Here is a 23,321-nt window from a genome sequence, read left to right as displayed (position 1 = left end):
AGCTGCTTCCCATTTTTGAAAAATCACTCTTGCAGGATTCCTACATCTCCATCCCTCCAGCAGTCCTTAAGCCACAAGTGGCCCTTTGCCCCTGAAACACCTCTTGAACTTGAATCAAAATAAAAACTAAAGACATTTCAAGAAGTAAGGAAATTTGAGTATCACAGTCTACATGCAGTATTACTGAATTACTTTTCTCAGGTTTGATGGTGGTATCGTGATTACGTAGAAAAACGTCCTTAATCTCAGGAAATAGTATTGAAGAATTCAGAGGAAAAGGGCCAGGTCTGCAACTGACTTTTACACGATCCCACGAAGAAAAGAAACACGTACAGATGTGAACGGGCTGATGATGGGCAGAGATGCACGTGTGCGTACAAACGTGCATCTGTACACGACACAGCCACGTGGACATGAACACGAACACGGGAGAACGTTTGCAACCGGTGAGTCTACATGAAGATCACACTCCTCTTCCAGCCTTTCTGCAGGGGTGGGGTTTCTCAAAATACCAAGTTGGGGGGAAATTTGTTTAAACCCGAGTAAGTTGCCAAAAATTGGCTCCAATGTCACTGAAGGCGCCCATCAGGATACCCGTTCCCCTTTCTGCAGTTCCAAGGCATTCGGCTCATGTTCACACCACAGCGGACGGGTGTCCTACCCGCTCCCACGCACACGGGGGGCCCAACGAGGCCGAGGGTCAGTGTGTTTACGGGGATGACACTGGCTGGGACGAGGAGAGCGCGGGCGGGCTTCTCAAACTCCCACGGGGGGAGGATACGGGCACTGGAAGACCCAGGCCCGGAGCAGGCCTCACACCTCAAGGAGTCAAGGCCCAGACTCCTCCGTACCTTTCACGTTTTTCCACATCCCATCACAACCAGCCTGCGCTTTCGGGCCAAGGGAGACGGGTAATGTGTGTGTGTGTGTGTCCGTCCGTGTTTACCCACCTTCACTCGCTGGGACACGCGATGCTCTGACCTCCCACACGTTCCCACAGCTGGATCCGGACAAGCAGCGCCGGGTCCTCACTCCTGTCCTAACCACATGGAGAGCCCAGCACGCCGCGCACCGCGAGCACGGAAGGCGAAGAGTGGGAAAATCTGGCCCAGCCCGGCTGTCGGACAGCACGGAGAGCACGGGACGCCACGCAGACACGGGGGGAGCGCTCCGGGTGCCTTGAAAAGCCCGGCAGGCGGCGGGGCTTCTGGCCCGGGACGCGGTGGTGCAAAAGGCGGGAGCGGCAGGTGATACCCCAGAACATAACTTTATTGGAAAGCAGGGGGCTGGGGGAGTGCAAGAGAGGACTAGGAATCAGGCTCTGGGGCCGCCGGTGGCTTCTCGTCATCAGGGGGACAATCGATGAAGTCAGCCAGCATGGCAGCTGTGTCATCCTGCTCCTTCAGAGACAAAGACAGAAAATTGGAAACAGTCACACACACACGCGGGTCGGACTGGGGACAGACACGGCGGCTGGGCACCCCCCGCCCGCCCACCTTCTCCTGGAGGGCTGCTGTCTCGGCCTCCGCCTCGGCCTCCCCGTCTTCTGCGGCAGGTGTCTCTGGGAGGGGTGGCACCCTGTCACCCCCACTCTCAGTCCCCTCCTCCAGCAGGGTCGGGGGAGCCAAGGGCTCCTCCTCCACAAGCTCCTGGGGGGGTGGCCCGGCTGGGGGGCTCCCTGCGGCCCGCGGCCCCTCCCCCTGGGAGGGCAGCACCTCAGGGGCCAGCGTGGGGGCGGCCTGGGCCCCCGGCTCCTCCTCGGCCCCCGGCTCCTCCACCTCCAGCAGCAGCCCGGGCTCCCCTTCGGGCTCGGGCTGCACTGTCGGGGACTGGGCAGGGGGCAGAGCCGGGGCCGGGCTCGGGGGCGCAGGCCCCCCTTCTTCTGCCGGCCCTCCTGCCGGGCCGAACTCGGCCTCCTCCAGCTCTTCCAACTCCTCCTCGTCCTCCTCATCCTCCTCATCCTCCTCCTCCTCCAGCTCCCCTTCCTCTTCCTCAAACTCCTCCTCAAACTCTTCCTCCTCTTCTTCCTCCTCAAAATACTCCTCTTCATCCTCCTCTTCTTCCTCAAAATCTTCTTCCTCCTCCTCCTCCTCCTCTTCCTCTTCTTCTTCCTCCTCCTCTTCCTCCTCCTCCTCATCACTGCTGTTGATGTTAATAACTGTCAGGTCTTCCTCCAGGGTGGGGGGTCCTCCGCCCCCAGGAGTCCCTTCAGGGACCAGCTGGGGGGGCGGCAGCGCCACGGGGCCCGGCACAGGGGGGGGCGGCGGGGGCGGGAGAGGCCCCGGGGCCGCGGGAAGCTCTTCGGGCTCCTCCTTGGCTGGCACAGGAGGGGAGGCCGTGGGTGGCCCGGCTGGAGCCACAGGTGGGGGTGTGGTGCCCGAGGGGGGCGGGGGCGGCAGGGGCGGCAGCCCCTCAGGCACAATCACCACGCTGTCGTCTGAGTCGCTTTCCAAGGAGATCTCCACGTCGGACGCCTCCTCCTTATCGTAGTGGACGAAGGCCGGTCTGGGCACTCTGCCCCCAAAAGTTTCATCCGGGGGCAGAGCGGGCGGAGGGGTGCCACTAGGGGCGAGGACGGGGTCCTCATTTGAGCCTGCCCGGTGGTTCTCAGGGCCGGGAAGGAGCCGGGGGGGTACGGACACCAGGCCTGGCACAGAGAGGCCTAAGTGGTTGGCTGTGGCTGGAGGTCCGGGCCGCGCCGGGGGCAGGGGGCCCGCCGGGGGATGGAAAGGGGGGGCCCTGAATGGAGACGGGGCCTCAGGAGGGGGGACGGGGGCAGGCGTGGGGCAGGGGGGGCCGGCGGGCTGCAGGGGAGGAACCCGGGGGTGGGTCAGGGCAGCGCAGACCACCAGTGCTTCGGAGCAGAAGGACGACACCTGGGAAGAGGCGAAGGGCGGCCGTGAGCCTCAGGCGCCAGGGAGGGCGGGCCCAGGCTCCCCCGAGAGGCGGGCGCGGCCCCGGGGACAGCTACCTCGAGGCTGTCCTCCCGCTGGCCGAGGGAGAAGGCGTGCAGGGCGCAGGCGAGCGGGGGCGGGCAGCGCGGGGAGGGCGCCAGCAGCAGGGCGAGCAGCAGGCGGTAGAGCTCCCGGCGGCAGCGGGAGCTGGTGTACGGGGAGCTGCCCAGGGTCTCGCCCCGCTGCAGCCCCATGACCAGGGGCACGACCAGGTCGTGCAGTCTCTGCAAAGAACACGGGGCGCACTTGGAGGCGGCGCGAGGACCCCCGCCGCTCCTGCAGGGCCGGCCCTCGGGGCCGAACGCCCCCGCTCTGGGGGCAGCCCCCGCGCGAGCAGTACCCCCCAGCTCCACTGACCCTGTGAGTCTCCTCCTTGATGAGGGGCCCGCACATGAGGACGGTCCGGCTGAGGCCTGCGGGAGGAGGTGGCGGCGTCTCAGGGGCGGGCGGGCGGCGGCAGGGAGCACGCAGCCCACGCGGAGCGGTAACTCCGCCACCGCCGCCGCCGGGCTCCTCCACCCCGGCCGCGTGCGACGAGCGAGGAGACGCGCTGCACATGTGCGCCCACGGGTCCGGGGACGGCAGCGCACGAGCCCCGAGGGGACGGCCCCGAGCACCGCGTGGGGAGAGCGGAAGCCCCACGGCGCAGCCCCGCCGGAGCCGCAAGGGAACGCGGCAGGCGGAGCTGAACGGGAGCCTGCAGAGCCAGCGGGAGGGCCGGGAGCCCGATCTGGGGCAGGTGCCCTGTCCGTGACCCCCCTCCCCTACCCCCCCCCGGGGCTGCGGGGCGCGGCCCCTCCCACCTCTCAGCGCGGCCGCGCACACGTCACTGTTGGCGTTGCTGTCCCCCTTCCGGTGGCTGGGCGGGGCCATGGCCTCCCCCAGATCCAGCTTCAGCTTCTTGGGAGCGCTGGGCTTCCCGCTCTGCAGCCCCCCGTCCGGGCTCCCCCGCGGGCTGCGCAGCTGGGGGAGGGGAGACCTGGGTCACCGGGCGGCCGGCACAGAGGCGGGCGGCAGCGGGAGGCGGCATCTGGCGCCGCAGGCCCGCTCCGGCCGGGGCGGGCGCCCCGCTCACCTTCAGAGCGTCTGCCGGCGGGGCGATGTCACTGAGCAGGTGGGAGAGCAGGGCCTCTCCCGAGGCGCCCCCCTGCAGCACTCCCGCCGAGGCCCCACACACCTGCACCCACAGCTCGAGCACCGCGTACACCTTGGTCCGCACGGTGCTGCGGGGGGGGGGGGGGGGGCAGAGAGCAGCCCGTGAGGGGGGCGCCGCAGGCCGGGTCCTCCTCGGAGCCCCCACCCAGCCTCCGCGGTCCGTGCCCTCCCCTTCACGGTCACCTGTAAGGCCTCTCCTGGCCTGGCGAGAGGGTATCCCTACCCAGGTTCCAGGCATTGAGGACCTGGGGAAGCAGGCGGCTGACCAGGCCCCCGAAGCGCAAGAGGCGGCCTCCACACCTGGGGGTGAAGACAGAACAGTGACCTCCGTTCCCGGCCCGTCCTCGTCCCTTCACTACACCCTGTCCCCTCCCGCTCACGCGAGGATGAGTGCGGAGAGCAGGTCCAAGGCGTCCAGGTGGATGGAGGGGAGAAGTAGCAGCCGCAGGGGACCGTCTCCGAGCAAGCTCTGCAGGAAAATACGGGAGGAGTAAGGGGGCGGCAGGAGGGAAAGGGAAACACGGAGACCCGTGCACACGCAGGAAGGAGCCTGCCCCCGTGCCCAGCTGGCCCAACAAGACAGACCCCATCCTCTAAAACAGACCAGTGAGAAAGGATGACGGGGAGCACGGCTGAACCTCTCAACGGTGACCCAGCAGAGCCCCAGGTTCACCCTCCCCGGGGGAAGCATCTGCTGGACGGGTCCTGAAAACCATGAGCGAATGCGCTCCGACAGGCACGTGTGTGGGGACAAGCACAGGGAGCGGCGGCATCCGGACGGGAGACGGGGCTGGCCGGACAGCCTCGGGGAGGACACTGCTGTGGGAGCGCTGCCCCCACGATGCTCTCTCTCCGCCCGGGGCCCCAGCTCCACTCACGATGTTCTTCGCACTGATGCTGAGCGTCCGGCAGATGACGTCCAGGATTTCCTGCACAGGGACGGACACGGGAGCCCCAAACTCAGAGCTAAAGAGGGGAGAACAGAGAGATCCTCAGCGCAGGCTCCTCAACGTGACCCAGCCCCCACCCCCTTCCCGATGAGGACGACACCCCGAGCTCAGCCCCCACCCCGGCCACAGGCGCCCCCTCCCCGTGCCCGCCGGCACTCGCTCGCGCACCTGAGCATGAGCCCCAGACAGCGGGCCAGTCCACAGAAGCGCTGTCGGAGCCGGAGGAGGGCGTGCGCGTCCCCGTCCTCCGAGGGCGTGAGCAGCACCTCCACCCCGGGGCTCTCATACTGCACGGGGGCTGCACGGAAACACAAGCACTTTGCGCTCCCAGGCCCTTGGTCCGCCCCCTTCCTCCTCCCTTGTGGAAGGGGACGCAGGCTGCTGGGACATCCGCTGCCCAGCCTCCGCGGCCACCCGCCCCTACCCGTCTCTGCGCCCTCGTACAGGGCCCCCAGCAGGCTGTTGCAGGGAGGCCAGCGCCCGCCCCCCGCCGCCCCTACCCGTCTCTGCGCCCTCGTACAGGGCCCCCAGCAGGCTGTGCAGGGAGGCCAGCACCCGCCCCCCGCCGCCCGCCCCCCGCCGCCCCTACCCGTCTCCGCGCCCTCGTACAGGGCCCCCAGCAGGCTGTGCAGGGAGGCCAGCAGACTACGCAGCTCCTGCTGCCAGCTCTCCGTGTGCTTCAGGCCCTGGGAGAAGCCGGCCCCCAGCGACGGCAGCCGGGAGTAACACTCACAGGCCAGCTGCGGGAGGAAGGTCGGGAGGAAGGTCGGAAGTGGTCAGACGGGACTCCGGCCCAGCCCCAGAGCCCCCCGGCCCCCACGCGCCAAGAAAGAGCTCAGAGGGGAGCAGAAAGGACATCGAGGCAGCGAGCCACAGACGGGAGCTGGAGGCAGAAGTCGCGCCGTGTGGATCGTGTGCAGGGAACGGGAGGGAAGAGGGAACGCAGTCCAACAGCGGGAACAGAGAGAAAAGCCGAAAGAACAGAAGCTCCAGCTCAGATCCCCAGGCTCACCACCTCCCTCTCTTCCCTTTACCTGCTGGAGCTGAGGGCTCAGGGCATCCACCCGGGACAGGAAAAACGAGGCCAGCTTGCCCTGGGTCAGAGGAAACAGGAAGAGGCTGGTAAGTCGGCTCCAAGGGCCAGAGACGCACACCCCCGTCCACTGCCAGGAGCAGAACGCAAGCGCAGGCTTTCTCCCTCCTGCGGACACGGGAGGCTCAGCACCGGGCCGGGCAGCAGACCCGCTGAACGTCAGCCCCCGTCCACAGCTTGCTTCCCCGTTCGGCCCCAAAGACACGGCGGGGTGGCGGGGGGGGGTGTCTGCAAAATGACAGCCCCCTCCCTCCCTCCCTCCCTGCAGCTGCGAGGAGACAAAGGTCTGGGCCAGGAAGGGAGGCCCCAGGCAGGGGTTCGAGGGCAGGGCCAGGTCAGCACAGGTCAGAGCAGCCTGTCCACCGGCAAACCCCGCCGGCCACGGGAAAGCCACAGCTACCTGGGGCCGGAGTCAGAGGAGCCTGCGACCGTGGCTGGGAAGAAAGATTTTTACCGTTGCACTAACCTGAAAGCTAACTACAAACGTGGACAGAGAACCCCAGCGGCACCGGCACCATCTCTGCCTGCCGCCAGGAGAAACCGCGCATTTTCACTTCACGTTATGATCAACAGGCGTCTTGAAACATCGGTCACGTGCGTCACTGACTTGAAAGGTCTATGATCTTGTCGTCTGACGTGTTAACAACGAAACCCACGCTGCTCTATCACAATCGTTTAAAATACACATTTCAATCACAATCCGCTTCCCTTGCGATTCCGTGTGCTTTAGGAATTTAAAAGCATCTCCAGGAAGGAGTCCGCGGCACGAACGAGGGCAAGAACGCCGAAGTGGACACAGAGAAGGCATGGAATGGGACCCCAGCTCCGGGGGGAGGTGAGAAGGCGTCAGGAGGACCCGAGAAGCGAGCCAGGGGCACAAGAGGGGCGGGTGCTGGGAGGCAGGCCTGGCAGGGCTGAGAGGAAGGGCATCCACACAGTCGGACCAGAGGGGAGACCACCGCCAGGAGCACACAGAGGCCGTGGACCCCAGGCTGGGGAGGAGGGACCCCGTGGGGGCGGGAGCGCCTCGTGCACAAGAGTGAACTTGCGGAGGGGCCGTCGGCTGAGGCATCAGGCACAGGGAGCGACTTCTGGGACGGAGGCCAAGCTTCCCAGCCTCCCCCCACCTGCCCCGGGGCGGGAACCACGTGAGGTTTCCCACATCACACTTCAGGACTCAGTGATCACCAGGCAAGCGCTGTTCTCACGATCCCGGGGCAGAAGGCCTAGAACCACTCCCCGTGGGACCTGGAGGGCACTTTCCCGCAATGCGGGAGGGTCCGGAACACTTCAAACCAAGAACAGCGACCGCCCCCACGTCTCCTGATTCCCCTGCTTCCCCACGGACGATGTTTCCTAGACAGCAGCCGAAGGCCCGACCAGAGCGGCCCTGCCCTCTCGGCCCACTCCTGCTCACGGTCCCCCCCACCAGACTGCGGTGCAGAGCAGGCTGAGGCCCACGGAAGGCTGCGCCCGTGAGCACGATAAAGCTCGGCTCGCTGACACGGCCCTGATGACCCACAGGACACACCGAAGCAAGGGCTCACGCGGGACATTCCACCTGAAGAGCGGGCACGCGCGCGTACACAGCCCCAGGGCACGTCCCACGTGTCCCAGTGCACGGAACCACTCGTCACCTTGGCGAGGAGAGGCAGAGCCCCCGCGGGGCTGACTGCACGGCCTCGGAACGCCAGAGGGGCGGCACCCGGAGCGGGAGACCACCGCTGCCCTGGAAGCTTCCAGGGACGAGCCAGAGGACAGACAGACACTCCAATGGCACGCATCCTTTCCTCAGTCCTGCCTGCAAGGTCCTCCAAGTACAAACCGCCCCGGGAGCCTTGTAGATTCCCGCCCGACATGCTGGCAGCCGACGAAACCATAACCCTCAGCAGAGGGCCGTTCTCCAGAGGACACTCTATTCTCAGCAAAATAAAGGCACACACGCCCTCTAACAACATATGAAGTCCTGTTAGCTCTGGAAAGGGCCCTCAAACTTCTGGCCCAAACTTCAGAAACTTACGGATGAATTCTCCACACTCACAGGGACCATGAAGAGGCACCAGCGCAGGAAACACTGGACATCCCAGAGTCCCCGACTATTTGAATCCTGGCCGGGCAGTGACAGTTTCTCCCCGCGTCTCACAGGTGGGGCCGGGGGTGCAGGCAGACACAGACACACCCACTCGGAGCTGGACCAACGGAGCCCTGCAGTAACACCTCCCTCCTCTAACCAGAGCGGGCTCGGGCACAAAGACCCAGCCTGCATCATCCAAGCGGTTCATTTACAGAGCATTTTAGAAGAAAGGCAGAGTTGACGGAACTCAGTAAAACTTTCGTTAAAAAAACAAAACAAAAAAACCCTCCTACGGGTCATGACAGAGAGAATTTAGTCAGGAATACACGTTAATACAGGGAAGAAGTAAGTCCGAAAGGCTTCCTGGAGGAAACAGCAAGAGCTGTAGGCACCAAGTGAAAGAGGATCGGAGGAAAACGGGCAGGGCAGAAAGGGGAAGAAGTCCCGGCTTCGGCAGCAGACCCGGGTTCCGATCTTTACCGATCTCAGGCAAGTTGGTTTATCTGTGAGCAGGAAGGGCTACGAGGTGGCGCGGTCCCATCTGCGGAGTCAGGTGACCGTGCACTCAGCGGACAGGGGCTCGGAATCCTCCGCTGCGGGGTCTGAGCTAAGACAGCGAGGGTTACGCGGGTGGAAGAGGACTGTGGGTGCATACTTACTTTGAGAGACCCACAGGCCCGAGGAAAGTAGGTCATGCAGGCCTTCATTCCCTCCAGCGCTGAGAGCTCACACTGTGGGCAAAAGAGAAAGTCAGGCCGAGGCGCAGAGCCCAAAGCCCCCAGCCCCCCGGCGCAGGCCACCACCCCTCACACACCGTCCTTGGCTCTCCCTCCCTCCCCTCCCCGCTCCCCCCTGCTCCCTGCACTGTAACCCGCTGGAGAATGGGGGGCTGGGAGGGGTCTCACCTCCGGCCTGAGGCCCAGCAGGGAGGTGAGGAGGCCAGGGAGGTGGTTCATGGAGATGTCCCGGAAGAGCGTGGGCAGCTGGGCCGCGTAGCGGAGCAGGTCCCTCAGGACGGCCACAGCCAGCTCCATCGTGGGGGGCGGGTCCTGGGACTAACGGAAACGACACCCATGCGCCCGAGCTCGCCCTCGCGGTCGCCAAGAGGCGGCGGCATGGGAGGCAGGACAGCACAGGGCTGCTGAGAAACACCACAGTTACGTCACCGTTGCCCACAAATCCACTAGGGACACGGGGAACCCCAACGTGGCGTGTTTGTCTACAGAAAGGATGCGGGTCTGCACTTCAGTATCACGGGCATCTGAGGCCTTGAAATGTGTTCCGAGAGGAAAGAAACAAAGCCAGGCCTTACAGATCTGACTAATGGGAAGATGTCGAGTTTCTGGCTCCCCCGACTGCGCTTCCCTGCTGGGAATGGAGGAGAGCACTTCTCGCCCTGAGGACAGCCTCAGCCACAACAAAACCGCCCCGTGTCGCCAAGCGGGCTTCGGCCTGGCTCACACCTGTCCTGGACTCGTGGAGAAAGAAACATTCTGGATTTAGGACTTCCCTGGAAAATTTACACGTACTACGGGAAACAGAGTCAGCACCCGTCTCCCACTAGACCCAAGGCCGCATGGAGGAGGGCATGGAGGCCGGGCATGGAGGAGGGCAGGTGATGTGATCAGCACTGGGTGTTACGTGCAGCTGATGAACTGCTGAACGCTACATCTGGAACTCACTATGTACTATATGTTGACTAATTGAATTTAAATTAGAAAAATAAAAAATAAATTAAAAAAAATAAGAATGGAGGGCCCTGCAACACTGCCCAGTATCCCCCCTGCATTTCGGTCCCGTTAACCGGCCCCTCCACTCACACCTTCTCCCACCGCTGCGACCTTCACAGAAGCCCAGGGATGGGCAGGAGTCCCCGGCCAAGCCTGACACCGCCCCCTCCGTTCTCACCACCCTCCCTCCATCCTGTCACCCAGCACCTGTCCCGCACGTCCAGCTAGCCCCAGAGTCCTCCGCACACAAGCGCCCCCTCCGTAAACACCCTTCCCGAGCCCCGCCCTCTGTGAGGCCAAACATCTGGATTGTCTGCCTTCCCCACTTCCGTTCATTCTCGCGACCTCAGTGTCCGAGCTCCGCCGTCTCCTAACCCTTGAGCTGCTAAATCTGAAACAGGATTCCATCCTCACCTCGCTCCACCTCCGAGCGGCAGAAACAGACGGGTCCTGCCTCCTCCCTCCGCGCACCCACCCCACAGCCCTGCTATCCCGTCTGGTCTGCGGCGCGTCCTCTCCCAGCTCCCCCTCCCCTACCTGGCCGTGTAAGGGGGCGCGCCGGCACATCCGATCCACGGAAGTACCCGCGCTGCCACCCCTCCCCTCTCGGCCTGGCCGTCCGGGTGCTCTGAAATCCGGGAGTCATCCTGGACACCCCTGTCCCACCATCGGGACCTGCCCGCTTTGCCTCTAACCCTCTCCTGAACTCAATCAACTTCTCATTTCTGCAGCCTCCTCTCCAGCCCAAGCTACCAGGACGTTTCCCTTCTACGTGGTCTTTCTGCTTCCAATCTGGCTTTCTAGTCCTTTCTCCACACAGCAGCCAAGGTAGTACTTCCAAACGAAAATCTGATCACGTCACCACCACCACCTCCTCCTCACCCCTACTCAAAACGTTCCATGAGGGACGCCTGGGTGGCTCAGTCGGTTAAGCATCTGCCTTCGGTTCAGGTCATGATCCCAGGGTCCTGGGATCGAGCCCACATCAGCCTCCTTGCTCAGCAGGGAGCCTGCTTCTCCCTCTCCCTCTGCCTGCCCCTCCACCTTCTTGTGCTTTCTCCCTCTCTAATAAATAAAATCTTAAAAAAAAAGACCCACCTCCCATGAATTCCAAGTGTTCTAAGAATACAAACCAAGCTCCCTAACATGCCCAGGCCACCACATGTGGTTTGGTCCCCACCTCTCTCCCCCCTACTCCAGTCACATTTCATCGACCCCACTCAGCCACACCAGCTTGCTTATAATTCTCCAAATGGGCCAAACTCCTCTTCTCTCAGGGCTTTTGCACACTTACAACACGTTCTTAGCCCAGTCGGCTCGGAAAGGCCCTCCCTGGACCAGTGGCCCAGAGCGGTCCAGTCCGGCTCAGGTTCTCTGGTACGTGTTCTCAGGAACGGTGCTCTTTACCCCACGGCACCTGGTGCGGCGCATCACCTCAACCCGCTGTGCCTCCTCCTCCTGTTTGTAAGCAGCCTCCATGCCCGGCCTGAGCTGGAAAATCACCACCTGGGGTTGAGAGTTACCGACAGAGCCGGCCAGGCGCCCCACTGTACGCTTATTCTAGTGAAGTCTCTTCTGCTAGAAACGGGATCGGCAAACGGCACAGTCTACGGGTGCCTGTTTTTGTATGGCCCACAAACTGGAAATGAGTTTTACATTTTTGAAGGGCTAGAAAAGAAAAAAAGAAACAAAATGCAACAGAAACCATATGTGGTTTGCAAAGCCTAAAACATTTCCTATCTGCATCCCGGAGCAGAACGCGGAGAACCCTCAAGCCTGAAACTAGGATAACATTGCGCGGCCAGCTGCACTTCAACAATATTTTCCTAAAGAAAAGTTTGGCCAAAGATACGATAGAAAACTACCTTCAGATTAGTTTGTTGCAGGGGAAATAAAAGGAGTCACATGGTCAGCAGCATGATTTAGAGAATTCCTGAATAGACAGAATTCTGAGTATGTTGAGATGTTCAGCACCTACTTAGTATAACTATCCGAGAAAGTTTTCAGGAGTTTAAAAATTCAGAGGCTGATTAAAACTGAATGAGATCTGAACACTGCGACATACGTTTACAACTATATAAATAAAGGACAAGAAATTGCAAGAGCAATATGGAGGATTAAAATGCTCTGATTGCAGGTGAAAATTAAAACAGAAAAACTACAACAGAGTAACTATGGAAAAAAAACATCTTTCACTCCGATACGTGGATTTATGGATTTCTACGATGGACTGCCACATAAGTACTATTTATTTATTTTTGTCAAAGATTTTATTTATTTGACAGAGAGAGAGACAGCGAGAGAGGGAACAAAAGCATGGGGAGTGGGAGAGGGAGAAGCAGGCTTCCCGCCGAGCAGGGAGCCCGATGCGGGGCTCCATCCCAGGACCCCGGGATCATGATCTGAGCTGAAGGCAGATGCTTAACCAACTGAGCCACCCAGGCGCCCCATAAGTACAATTTATTATTATTATTTTTTAAAGATTTTATTTATTTATTTGAAGAGAGAGACACAGCGAGAGCGGGAACACAAGCAGGGGGAGTGGCAGAGGGAGAAGCAGGCCTCCCGCTGAGTGGGGAGCCCAACGCGGGGCTCGATCCCAGAACCCTGGGATCATGACCTGAGCCGAAGGCAGACGCTTAACGACTGAGCCACCCAGGTGCCCCATAAGTACGATTTTTTTTTTTTTTTTTTAAGATTTTATTTCTTTATTTGAAGAGAGAGACACAGCGAGAGAGGGAACACAAGCAGGGGCAGAGGCAGAGGGAGAAGCAGGCTCCCCACTGAGCAGGAAGCCCGACGCGGGGCTCGATCCCAGCACCCTGGGATCATGACCTGAGCCGAAGGCAGACGCTTAATGACTGAGCCACCCAGGCACCCATAAGTACGATTTATTCATCTGCTCCAAATACATCCTCTGAAAATGTAAATACCAGCTAACTGGAATGAACCATTAGGAGATGGTTTACATGGTGTATTTTCTGAATAAAATCGTTTTTTTTTAAATTTACTATCTGCAAACATTTACTTCATGGGAAATTCTCCAACCCCCCGCGCTGGACTCCGAGCCCATGCCAGTGGGGTCCAGCGTCACCTGACCACTGTCCCCCCAGAGCTTAGCACTCAGCCCCCTGTGCTCAGAATGTGCTTGCTGAAGAGCTACGTGGGGAGATCATCAAAGCATGTAAGAGCTGAAAAAACTGAAAATGTTAAAAGAGAAAGAAGGGAGCAGAAAAAAAAAAAAAACAATAAATAAAAATAAAATACCTGGAAAAAGGAACTTTCGAGATGTTGCATGTTAGAAAAGCTAGTGGGGAAGTGAAATCGGTCAGTGGTTGCAGTGTGTGAAAGATCAAATGAATTAAAATTACCCCCTGGATAAAAATATCAAAAAGTTTACAGCCGTGTTTGAAGCTCACGCTCTGCTCCCTGCTGTCAGGACGCTGCCTCGGTCCTCAGGACTCGGTGTCCAGGCCGGGGACGTGCGCGGGCCGGGGCCTGAGGCATGGCGGCGGGGGTAAGAACCCTTACCTGCAGGACCTGCTGAATGCTCCGGAGCCAGGACACGCAGTGCTGCTGGAACATCTCCGTGGGGCTCTCCCCCACCAGCAGGGACAGCAGACACAGGCCCTCAAACCTGACAAGGAAGCATCCAGTGACGATCCGCAGTGGCTGCCATGCTCCCGAGAACGCTGGTCACCGCGCTGGGACGCTCACGGGGCCAGAGCAGATGCCACCTCCAGACCCTCGGTGCTTTCTAACTCCCGAAATGCCTGGAGGGCTCGGGGTGAGGTGTGGGCAGCAAGGAAGCAAGGACCGGAGCTGATCCCAGGTGGGACAACCCGGGGGCCGGAACAGGCGGGGCTCAGCCCAGGGGGGCCCAGGGAAAGAAGGAAACGCTCCACCCTCTCAACGGAGAAGTCTCTTTGAGCCCACGGGGTGGTGACAATGGATGGACAGACAGATGGACAGCCCACTTAAGGAAACATCGCCCTGGAGAAAAAAGAGGCTTAAAGACTCACCGGGTTTTGATGGAACCGAGCCGTGCATTACTGAGACCCACCAACGCCCCGACGGCTGACAGGTTCTGGGGGAGCAAACAGGGAAGCGAGTCAGGGTTAGGACGCTGCTAACGACAGGGGAGCGCTTCTCTGGGCCCTTCCCTGCCCTCACCTACGAAGCCCCTCCTGACGTCATACCTCCTCTGAGCCCGAGGCCCCGTTTTCAGCAGCTGACACACAGAAGCCTGTGCCCGGGCCTTCCTCCAGGCCCGTCCTGCCTCACCCCTTCTCCCACCTCCCACCCAGCAGGTTAGCGCCCCGCAGGACAGCCCAACTCAGCCCAGCGATGTGCCTCCCTCAGCTCGGTGTCCCTGGACGGCGCCCAGCGCAGACCCCACACACGCCTGCTGGATGGACCTCATCTGTTACCCTCTTCCTTCACCCGAAACCCTCCTCGTCCCGTTCCCGGCTCCCCGAAAGCCGTTAACCAATGCCAACACAGACCCGGTCAGCCAGAGCCTCCTTCCCTCACATTCCGGGGGCCCTGAGACAGGTTTCCTCCGCAGCCCTCCCCCCAAAAGGCCACGCTCCTCTCGCGGCCCCTGGACCTCCCTAACCGGGCTCATCACTCATCCTCCCGACAGACACGTTATGCGTGGAGTCAGATGAAGGAATCCAGAGCTGGACAAAATAAACAAGGTCGCTCCTCTCATGAGGGGTAATGTTTATTCACTTATTCAGTCAGCGTTTACTCAACATCGACCTCCCGTGGGACATTGCTGCAGGTGCTGGGAGCTTGTACTCCAGGTAGGGGAGGCAGGAAATAAACCAACGACCAAACACGGAACAGTGTGTGGGATGCGCTAAGTGCCGTGGGGCGGACTACAGCAGACTCAGGAAGGAGCGAGGGCCTGGCGCAGGGGAGGGAGATCGTGTTTCACGCGGAGCAGGCACAGGAACCCTCCCTAAAGACGCCATTTGAGCAAAGTGAAAGCAAGACGCACTCCTATCCGCAGACCCTGCTGACGGGGTCGTAAGATGGTGCAGCCACTTTGGAACATTCTGGCAGCTACTCCGAAGGTCACACAGCACACGACCGAGCACTTCCACGCCCGGGGACACGCCCAAGAGAACGGAGAACCTAGTTCTCACCAGAACTCGCACGAGAAGCTCACAGCATCACCCCCAACAGCCCAAAAGTAGAAACAATCCACCAAGTGGTGAATTAATGACAGAATGCGGCGTATCCACGACAGAAGAGCTGTGGCCATTAAAAAAAAAAATGAAGCTCTGAGACACGGATAAACGTTAAAAACATGATGCTACATGAAAGACGCCAGACCCAAAAGCCACATGTTGTAGAATTTATTTATATGAAACGGTCGAGGTAGTCACACCCAGAGACAAAAAGTAGAGAGTGGCTGCAGGGGAACGGGCAGTGACCCCCACGGGGCACAGGGCTTCCTTCTGGATGGATGACATGTTCTAAACCCAATCAGGGTGGGCACGCCCGGCCGGCGCAGACGGGGAGCACTCGACCCTTGATCTCGGGGCTGTGAATTCGAGCCCCACGTGGGGTCTAGAGATTACTCAAAAAATAAAATCTATAAAAATAATAATAATAAAAATGAATAAATGAAATTGACCATGGTGATGGTTGCTACGGAAGAGCAAGGAGGCGAACTGCGGCGAGGGAAGAGCGAGCAAGAGGCAGAGGTCATCAGAGTGGAAAGTCCCGGGGGCAGGGCAGAGGTCTCAGGGTCGTGCAGGCAACGGGGGATCTGTACTCTGAATAAGCTAAAGGCCATGGCGGGGGGGGGGGGGGGGCACAGTGATATTATCTAACCTAAATGTATTTTTTCAAATACATCCACAATACTTGAGTCGCTTGCTGGGAGGCAGATGCAGACGGGAGGAGGTTGTGGGGAAGATCCAGGGGAGAGGTGACACCCCTCAACCAGCGCAGTGATGCTGGGGACACGGAGTGTCAAACTCTGGATCTCTTCTGAAGGTAGAACCAACAGGACAGGGTAACAAACTGGACATGGGGGAATACAGAGAAGAGGCAAAGACGATTTCAAGATTTTTAGCTTGAGCAACTGGGCAGATGGAGCGGTGGGTTCCTAAAAGGGGGACTCTGCAGGAGGCGCGGGCCGTGGGGGAGAATCAGAAGTCCGGGCTGATACGAGAAATCTGGGACACCCACCTAACATCAGCTCGGACGTGCCAAACAGGCGCATGGCGGGCGGGGCTGGATGAGGAGCGATCTCGGCTGGAGCATGAATTTGGAACTTCGGCCGCGGACGGGGTCAGCTCACCCAGGGAGAGTGTGAAAGAGAGGAAAGCGGTAGGAGCACGGGGCTCTTGGGCAAACACTCAGAGGCCGGAGGGAAGGAGGAAGCAGTGAAGGCAGAAAGGACGGACGAGAACGGTGACCGGAGACTCAGGACAGTGGTGTCCCAGAAGCTGAGAGAAGTTTCAAGAAGGAAGGAGGGACCAACTGTAGGAAATGCTGCAGACCCTGCTGGTCTCGGGCGGTCTTCGAGAACTGCCACGTGACTGGGTAAAGGGGTGATTCAGCAAAAGGCTAGGCTGGGAGCCTCAACGGAAGGAGTTGTAGGGGACGGCCACTGTGGGAACGATTCGTTCAGGGCAGAATCTTCCACGGATAAAACACGAGAGCGGAAGGTTGACGAGACACAAGACATTGCCATACTCCCCCCACAGCACACTTCTTACAGAAAGAGAAACCACGACTTCACAGTGAAGAAACCTGGCAAATGCCACCTTAACCCAGTGATCGAAGACGACACCACCAGTAACCGGAGAACCCCGTGTGCGCCACACCCCCCACCCGCGCTGACGCACCGAAAACACCTCGCTGCAGTACTCCTGCCCAAAACACAACCTGCGTCAACCACCAGGACACTGCCGAGCCCGCACTCAGGAGCCTGAAAAATAATTATCCTCTCCCTCTTTGGAAACGTCATGCTCTTCAGACGAAGCCCGGGGAGCAGCTTCGGTTTAAGGACACGAGAGACAGGGACTCCTGCACCGAGCCCTGTACCCCATTCTCCTCCTTTGGCTAAAAGACACCTTCAGGACAACAGACAAAACTGATGGAAAATCTGTGGATTAGGTAATTTGTCCTATCAGTGTGGATTTTCTGGCTCTGATGGTGGAAGTGTGGTGAAGGCACATCCTGTTTCTAAGGCGATATAACCTTAGAGATGAAAGGGCACCGTGCCTGCAACGTACTCTTACAAGGACTCAGAAAAAGTGTGCAGAAGATGATAAAACAAACATGCATTTAAAATGCTGACATTTGGAGCACCCCGGGTGGCTCAGCTGGTTAAGTGATCGACTCTGGGTTTCAGCTCAGGTCATGATCTCAGGGCCACGATGTCATCAGGCTCTGCACTCAGCGGGGAGTCTGCTTGTCCCTCTCCCTCCCTCGCGCTCTAAAATACATAAATAAATCTTTAAAAAATAAATAAATAAAATAAGATGTTGATATTTGGGGCATCTGGGTGAAGGGTATACGGGAATTCTTTTAATTATTCTTTCAAATTTTCCACAAACTTTGTCATTTCAAAGCAATGTTATTAAAAAAAAGAAGAAGAAGAAGAATGGGAGAATCGGAGACAGCAAGTACGACAATTCTTTTGAGGAGTCTTGCTGTGAAGAGAAATGGGGCAGGAGATGGCGGGGTTGGGGGGTGTGGGGAGGGGGGTGTTAAAAGCAGCTCTGAGCGGTGCGCTGACAAAATGCTCCGACAGAGGGAAGATCATCCTGATGAAGTGGGGGGACAGGGGCTAGATCTCATGCACAGAGGGCTGGCCTGAGACAGGGGCATGGACCAGCTCACCCCTCGCCGTGGGAGGGAAGGCAGAGCGTATGGACACAGATGCAGTGAAGCCGGCAGATAACCCACGGGACTGCCCATCCGACTGCCTCTACCTTCTCGGTGAAACGGGAAGCAAGTCATCAACTAAGAGGGAGGGTGCAGAGAAGGAGTCAGAAGTTGTCTAGGATGGGACACCTGGGTGGCTCAGTCGGTTAAGCGTCTGCCTTCGGCTCAGGTCATGATCCCGGGGTCCTGGGATCGAGTCCCGCCATCGGGCTCCCTGCTCCGCGGGGAGCCTGCTTCTCCCTCTGCCTCTGTCTCTCTCTCTCTCTCTGTCTCTCATGAATAAATAAATAAAATCTTTAAAAAAAAAAAAGTTGTCTAGAAAAGCGGAAATGCGGCAGGATTGCTGGGCAACACTAGGGTCCACTGGGGGTGATGACGGCCGTGCGTGCTAAGTGAGACCAGTCCGCAAGGAGACCGGTTCCTCTGCAGTCACAGTAAATTCACCACAGCCGTGGTACTGCCAGGCACGTACAACCAAGGGAGAGGGGCAGCACAGGGATTATAATGGAATGTAAACCGGGTAAGAAGGGAAGAGAGAACAGGACAGACAATAAACAGGTTAATTTTCAAATGCTGATAAATGCTAGGAAGAAAACAGAATAGGACAGTGTGGCAGAGAATGCCCAGAATGGGACGGACTGGGACGGGGTGGTCAGGAAAGACTCCTGTGAATAGGAGCACAGAGCCTGAGACTTAAGTGAGTTCACCCTCGCATGAGTTTCCCGAGTTTCCCAGCGAAGAGCCAAGGAGCTGGTGAGCAATGTCCTCAGCATACTCTAGAAACGAGGATAGCCTGGGCAGCTGGAGTACGGTCCAGAAGTTGTACGAGATGAGGTCAGGACGTTAGCAGAGGACACACGACGCAGGGCCTCATGCAGTGATAAATTACTGTGTGGTGCTGAGCAAGAGAATATTGTCATCTTATTGATATGAATACATGTTTTTTAAAGTAGGCTCCATGCCCAACATGGGGCTTGAACTAACAACCCTGAGATCAAAAGTTGCATGCTCTACGGACTGAGCCAGTCAGCACCCCTTTTATTGATATTTTTAAACAGATCACTGGCTACTGACTGGGGAATGGAACAGGACAAAGCCCTGGGGATAAAGACAGAGTAAGACAATCCATCCTTCTAAGAACATGCAGTTATAGGGGAAATGAGATGTGGGATGTGCTTTAAAATGCTGGGGGAGGGGGCAGAGTTGGGAGGATGGGCATGAAACCATGTTGGTAAGAAGTTCATTGTTAAATTTGGGTGACGGGGAAAGCATAGGGTGGGATGGTCTAAAATACTATTTTTTTTTTTGAAGATTTTATTTATTTATAGAGAGAGCACAAGCAGGGGGGAGCAGCAGGTAGAGGGAGAAGCAGACTTCCTGTGGAGCAGGGAGCCCGATACGGGATTCGATCCCAGGACCCTGGGATCATGACCTGAGCTGAAGGCAGACACTTCACTGACTGAGTCACCCAGGCGTCCCTCAAAATACTATTTTCTCTACTTTTGTGTAATCTGAATTAAGTTCCATCTTTTTTAATTACACATAAAAATAAAGCAAATCAAAGCCTAGCTGTTTGGTGTGAAGGAAGAAGGTCGTATATACACATGAAACGAATAAATGCATCATTTCAATACGTTGTAGGAAAGACAGCTAAGGTTTCCCAAAGGCAATGAGAAGCACAGAACTGAGAAGACTTTTGTGGGGAGCAGGGAAGCAGCACAGAGAGGGACCCCAAGCAGAGAACAGTTAAGTGCAAAGGCCTGAAGCCAGGAAAGCCCAGCTAGTGATGGATTTTAAAACACGGCAAACGGGGTCAGAATTTTACTTGAGGAAGCTCACTCCAGCTGCCGTGCGAGAAATGGATGAAATGCCACAAGACTGAGGCAAGGAGACAAGTCAGGAGACTTGCTATAAGCCACACCAGAAACTGTGAACGGATCCAGTCCCACTGTGCAACTACGAGTTCACAGTGCCTACAGGAAAGCAAGCTGTGATTCAGCCTAAACAGACGGCCCAATCAACGGACCTCTGTCCTTCCAATAAGCTCCAAGCCTATTTACTTACTTTATTTCTCATCTCAGTTAGACTAGGAATTCTCCAAGGGAAAAGACCATGCCTATGTGTCTACCCAGAAACAAGAAACAGTAGCTAACGCATAACAGGTACTCGGTAGTGTTTGAATGAAAACACGGGGAAGCAAAGCAAACCCTCCAGGTGGCGGCACCGCAAACCCTGTGAACCGAGAATCCAATACGACAGACGTTAGCAAGAAAAAAGGCGGGATATGCCCAAAAATGTGGCACAGGCAATATTAAAGGGGGAGTCTAGGTTCCCACATCACCTTTAGCTTTGCTCAAAATTCTACTAGGCTTTAGACACTTGCGGAAAACAAGCAAGACGCTGCGTTCCTGAGCTTGCCTTGAGGGGGGCGGGGAAAGCTTGGGACGATGAAAGAAAGCACACACGTGCAGGCAGAAGAGACAGTATTTCAGAAATACTTAAACCCATGTGAATTAGAAGACGGAGATCGAGAAGAGAAAACACGTAATCAGTTCCCACTCCCCAAGCGGGCTGAGATAGCAGAGGTACGGACCTGGCAGCCTCCACAGCAAGGAGTAATGTCAGTATCAGCGATAAGACCGTCCCTGACGAATCTGGGGCTGAGCTCAGAGAACCACCCAAGGTTGTGACAACCCTCTTCCTGGAAGGAAGCATAGCGCTGGGAAGGTCCCAGTAACAAACACCGGACAAAGAAGACCTCATGTATATGGATCTTGAGGGGTGGCTAAAATTGGGGCGGGGGGGGCGGCTAGGAGAGGACGGAGGGCAGGGGCTTTTAAAGGAGCACCTACCCTCAGACATCATGTTGGACACACTATGCCTTCTTACAATCAGTGCTTTCACCTGGGCGAGAGGACACGGTTCAAGCTAGGACCAGGGCAATGGGAAGGATATGGAAAGGAGTGGACAGATCTGAAAGCTACTTAGATAATAAAATCAGGGGCGCCTGGGTGGCTCAGTCGTTGAGCATCTGCCTTTGGCTCAGGTCACGATCCCAGCGTCCTGGGATGGAGCCCCGCGTCGGGCTCCCTGCTCCGCGGGAAGCCTGCTTCTCCCTCTCCCACTCCCCCTGCTTCTGTTCCCTCTCTCGCTGTGTCTCTCTCTGTCAAATAAATAAATAAAATCTTTAAATTAAAAAGAAGATAAAATCAACAGGACTGCATTATGAGAGAGGTATGGGAGTAAGAACGTGTTTCGGATGACATCTGGGTTTCTAGTTTGCGGAACCGAATGGATGTTAGCATACAATCCTAAGGACCCCTTCTAAGCCGTCTACAAAGCTCTGCCTGATCTCTGCGTCGGCCCCCCATCAGCCTCACTGCGCCCACCGTCCTCCCCACCACCTCTGAGCCCCACACACGACGCCCCTCTTCACTTCCTTCCTACCACAGGACTTTCCCATTCTCTTTCCCTGGCCAACCCTCTACCCATCCGGGGAGGTGGGGGTCTCAGCTGAAACTCCAGCGCCTCAGGAAAATCTCTGCCATCCTCCAGGTCAGGCTGGAGGTCCCTACTACACGGCTCTCACAGTGATTCACGACACTGTGTTCACCGCCACGGCAGCTGTGAGCGCAGCGCCCGGGGCTCGGCCGCGGTAAGAGCTCGGTCAGTGTTCGTCGTCTCCATCCGTTCCCTCCGTCCGAACCATCCCCAAACCAGACACGCGAGGGAGGGGGGAGACGGTGCATCCCGTCGGCGGCGGGGCCTGGACGCGGACGCACACCGCCGAGCGACCACCGACCGCCCAACGGTGGAGCAGAGGCCCTTCCTGTCTCCCCGGGGTTTCCGCCGCCCGCACTCACACGGGCTCCGGCGGGGGCGCTCCCAGCCCCCCCCCCGCCTGCCCGCCGCGCCCCCGCAGCGGCGCCAGCTCCCCAGCTCCCCAGCGGGGCCGCGGGCGCGCGGGCCGCACTCACCTGGGCCCCGCCCACCGTCCCATGCAGCCGCAGGAGGCACATGAGCCCGGGCAAGTGCGGGGCCGAGCGCACCGGGGGATGCACGGGCGCCACGGCGCTCCCCGCGCGCGGCTGCAGCAGCCCGGACACGCTCTCTAGCAGCAGCAGGCGGAGGCGCGGGCCCGAGCCCACCGCCGACAGACCCCCGGCCCCGCCGGGCACCCCGGCCGCGGAGCCCGCCGAGGGCCCGCTCAGAACGGCTGCCGCCATCTTCGCCCGGGTTCCGGTGGTGGCGTGGCGCGATGACGCAAACGCACCGCGACGGGCGCCTGGTGGGGAGGGGGCGTGAGGAGGGGGCCGCGGCCCTGCGCACTGGGCGGCCGGGGGGTGGGGCTCTGCGCGCCGCGCGCCAGGGAGCATGCGCAGGCGGGCCGGCCGGGCCACGTGGGCCGGACAAAAGGCGCGGGCGGTCCCCGGGCTGAGCTGAGCCGAGCCGCGCGGGGCCCGGGACGCACGGCCGGGGCGCGGGGACGTGTGTGCAGTGACGGCCACGGACAGGCCGCCGTCCGCGCGCCCTGCGGAAACAAGTTCCAAGAGCACCGGCCTCTGCCCCCGAACGCCCCGCCCAGTGCAGCGCCCGCTTTCCGACACCGCTCCGTGTACGGTCCCGCAGACACGAGGTCCGTCTTGCGGGAGCAGCGGCTGCAGCCGGCCTGTCCCACGAGGTGTCCCTCGTGGCCGCTTTACGCTGCTTTCCCAAGCTGCAGGCTACAGTGGAGCGGGTGCGCCATGATGTGATTCTGCTGCTGCGTACCTGCAGCCGCTGCGCTTTCTCCCGCGTGCGCTGAACGCTCGAACACTTCTCTCTGCTTCTCGTGCACGAGGGTGAAGGGTGATCTCGTACTTTGAAGGAAAGTCAAGGCTGAGGGTCACCTTGATTCCCCTCTTCCTGCCCCTCTGTCTCATCCGTCTTCAAGTCCAGTTCATTAACCCGGTACGGCTGGTTTTTTCTCTCGTTTCTCCATCTCCGGGCCCCTCTGGTCCCAGCCACCATTCTCATCTGGCCTCTTACAAAGGCCTCTTCATGGCTCCCCTCTTGGCCCTGTGTGGTCCCTTCTCCGCAGAGCAACCAGAGTGGTCTTTTTCAAGTCTTAAGTCAGTCCTTGTCACCCTCTGCTTAAAGCCCTTCAGTGGCTTCCAAATAGGTGAGTGGCTCCTGGAATCCATGTGATCCGACCTCCACACATACCACAGGTACCCTCAGTCTGCCGGTCTTTTCCTATCCTTGAGCCAGACTAGCCTTCTTTCTACCCTCCAGCAAGCCCACTCCCACCACATGCTGCTGCTTCTGCGTGGAGAAGTTTTTCTTTCAATCTCTGATACCCTCTTGCCATCCTCAAAGAGGGCTTCTTTTTTAAGTAGCCCCCACTCCAAACCCCTTCACCCTTTACCACATCACCCTGCTAATTTTTTTTTAAATAACTCATAACACTAT

At 58.8% G+C, this 23,321-nt stretch overlaps 1 protein-coding gene across 2 annotated transcripts; it reads right to left on the bottom strand.

Annotated features, from left to right (window-relative positions):
• Window positions 1–1,251: 1,251 nt before the first annotated feature.
• On the bottom strand, window positions 1,252–22,711 carry PELP1 (proline, glutamate and leucine rich protein 1). 2 transcript variants are annotated; one of them, XM_032432061.1, is made up of 17 exons: window positions 22,641–22,711; window positions 13,979–14,043; window positions 13,488–13,593; window positions 9,132–9,281; window positions 8,886–8,957; window positions 6,094–6,153; window positions 5,649–5,799; window positions 5,228–5,357; window positions 4,988–5,075; window positions 4,490–4,578; window positions 4,293–4,409; window positions 4,030–4,177; window positions 3,758–3,917; window positions 3,312–3,367; window positions 2,972–3,178; window positions 1,497–2,876; window positions 1,252–1,400 (listed from the first exon to the last, which is right to left on the bottom strand). In XM_032432061.1, the coding sequence occupies exons 3-17, from the start codon at window positions 13,539–13,541 to the stop codon at window positions 1,308–1,310; spliced, it is 2,955 nt and encodes a 984-aa protein (XP_032287952.1). In that variant the 5' UTR covers window positions 13,542–13,593; window positions 13,979–14,043; window positions 22,641–22,711; the 3' UTR covers window positions 1,252–1,307. The 2 variants fall into 2 exon arrangements, with proteins under 2 accessions (XP_032287952.1, XP_032287951.1); XM_032432060.1 differs by lacking the exon at window positions 22,641–22,711 and adding an exon at window positions 21,848–22,099.
• Window positions 22,712–23,321: the final 610 nt, after the last annotated feature.

The sequence above is a fragment of the Phoca vitulina genome, unplaced genomic scaffold (assembly GCF_004348235.1).
Source record: "Phoca vitulina isolate PV1807 unplaced genomic scaffold, GSC_HSeal_1.0 scaffold47, whole genome shotgun sequence".
Classification (NCBI taxonomy): Eukaryota; Metazoa; Chordata; class Mammalia; order Carnivora; family Phocidae; genus Phoca; species Phoca vitulina.
Note: the sequence above shows the minus strand (reverse complement) of the source record. Positions and strands in the feature narration are given on the sequence as shown.

Coding starts and splice junctions, on each gene's coding strand:
- PELP1 (XM_032432060.1), bottom strand. CDS start 22,096: ATGGCGGCAGCCGTTCTGAGCGGGCCCTCGGCGGGCTCCGCGGCCGGG. Junction 14,044..21,847: donor GGACGGTGGGCGGGGCCCAG/GTGAGTGCGGCC, acceptor TTGCTCCCCCAG/AACCTGTCAGCCGTCGGGGC. Junction 1,401..1,496: donor CAGCAGCCCTCCAGGAGAAG/GTGGGCGGGCGG, acceptor TTGTCTCTGAAG/GAGCAGGATGACACAGCTGC.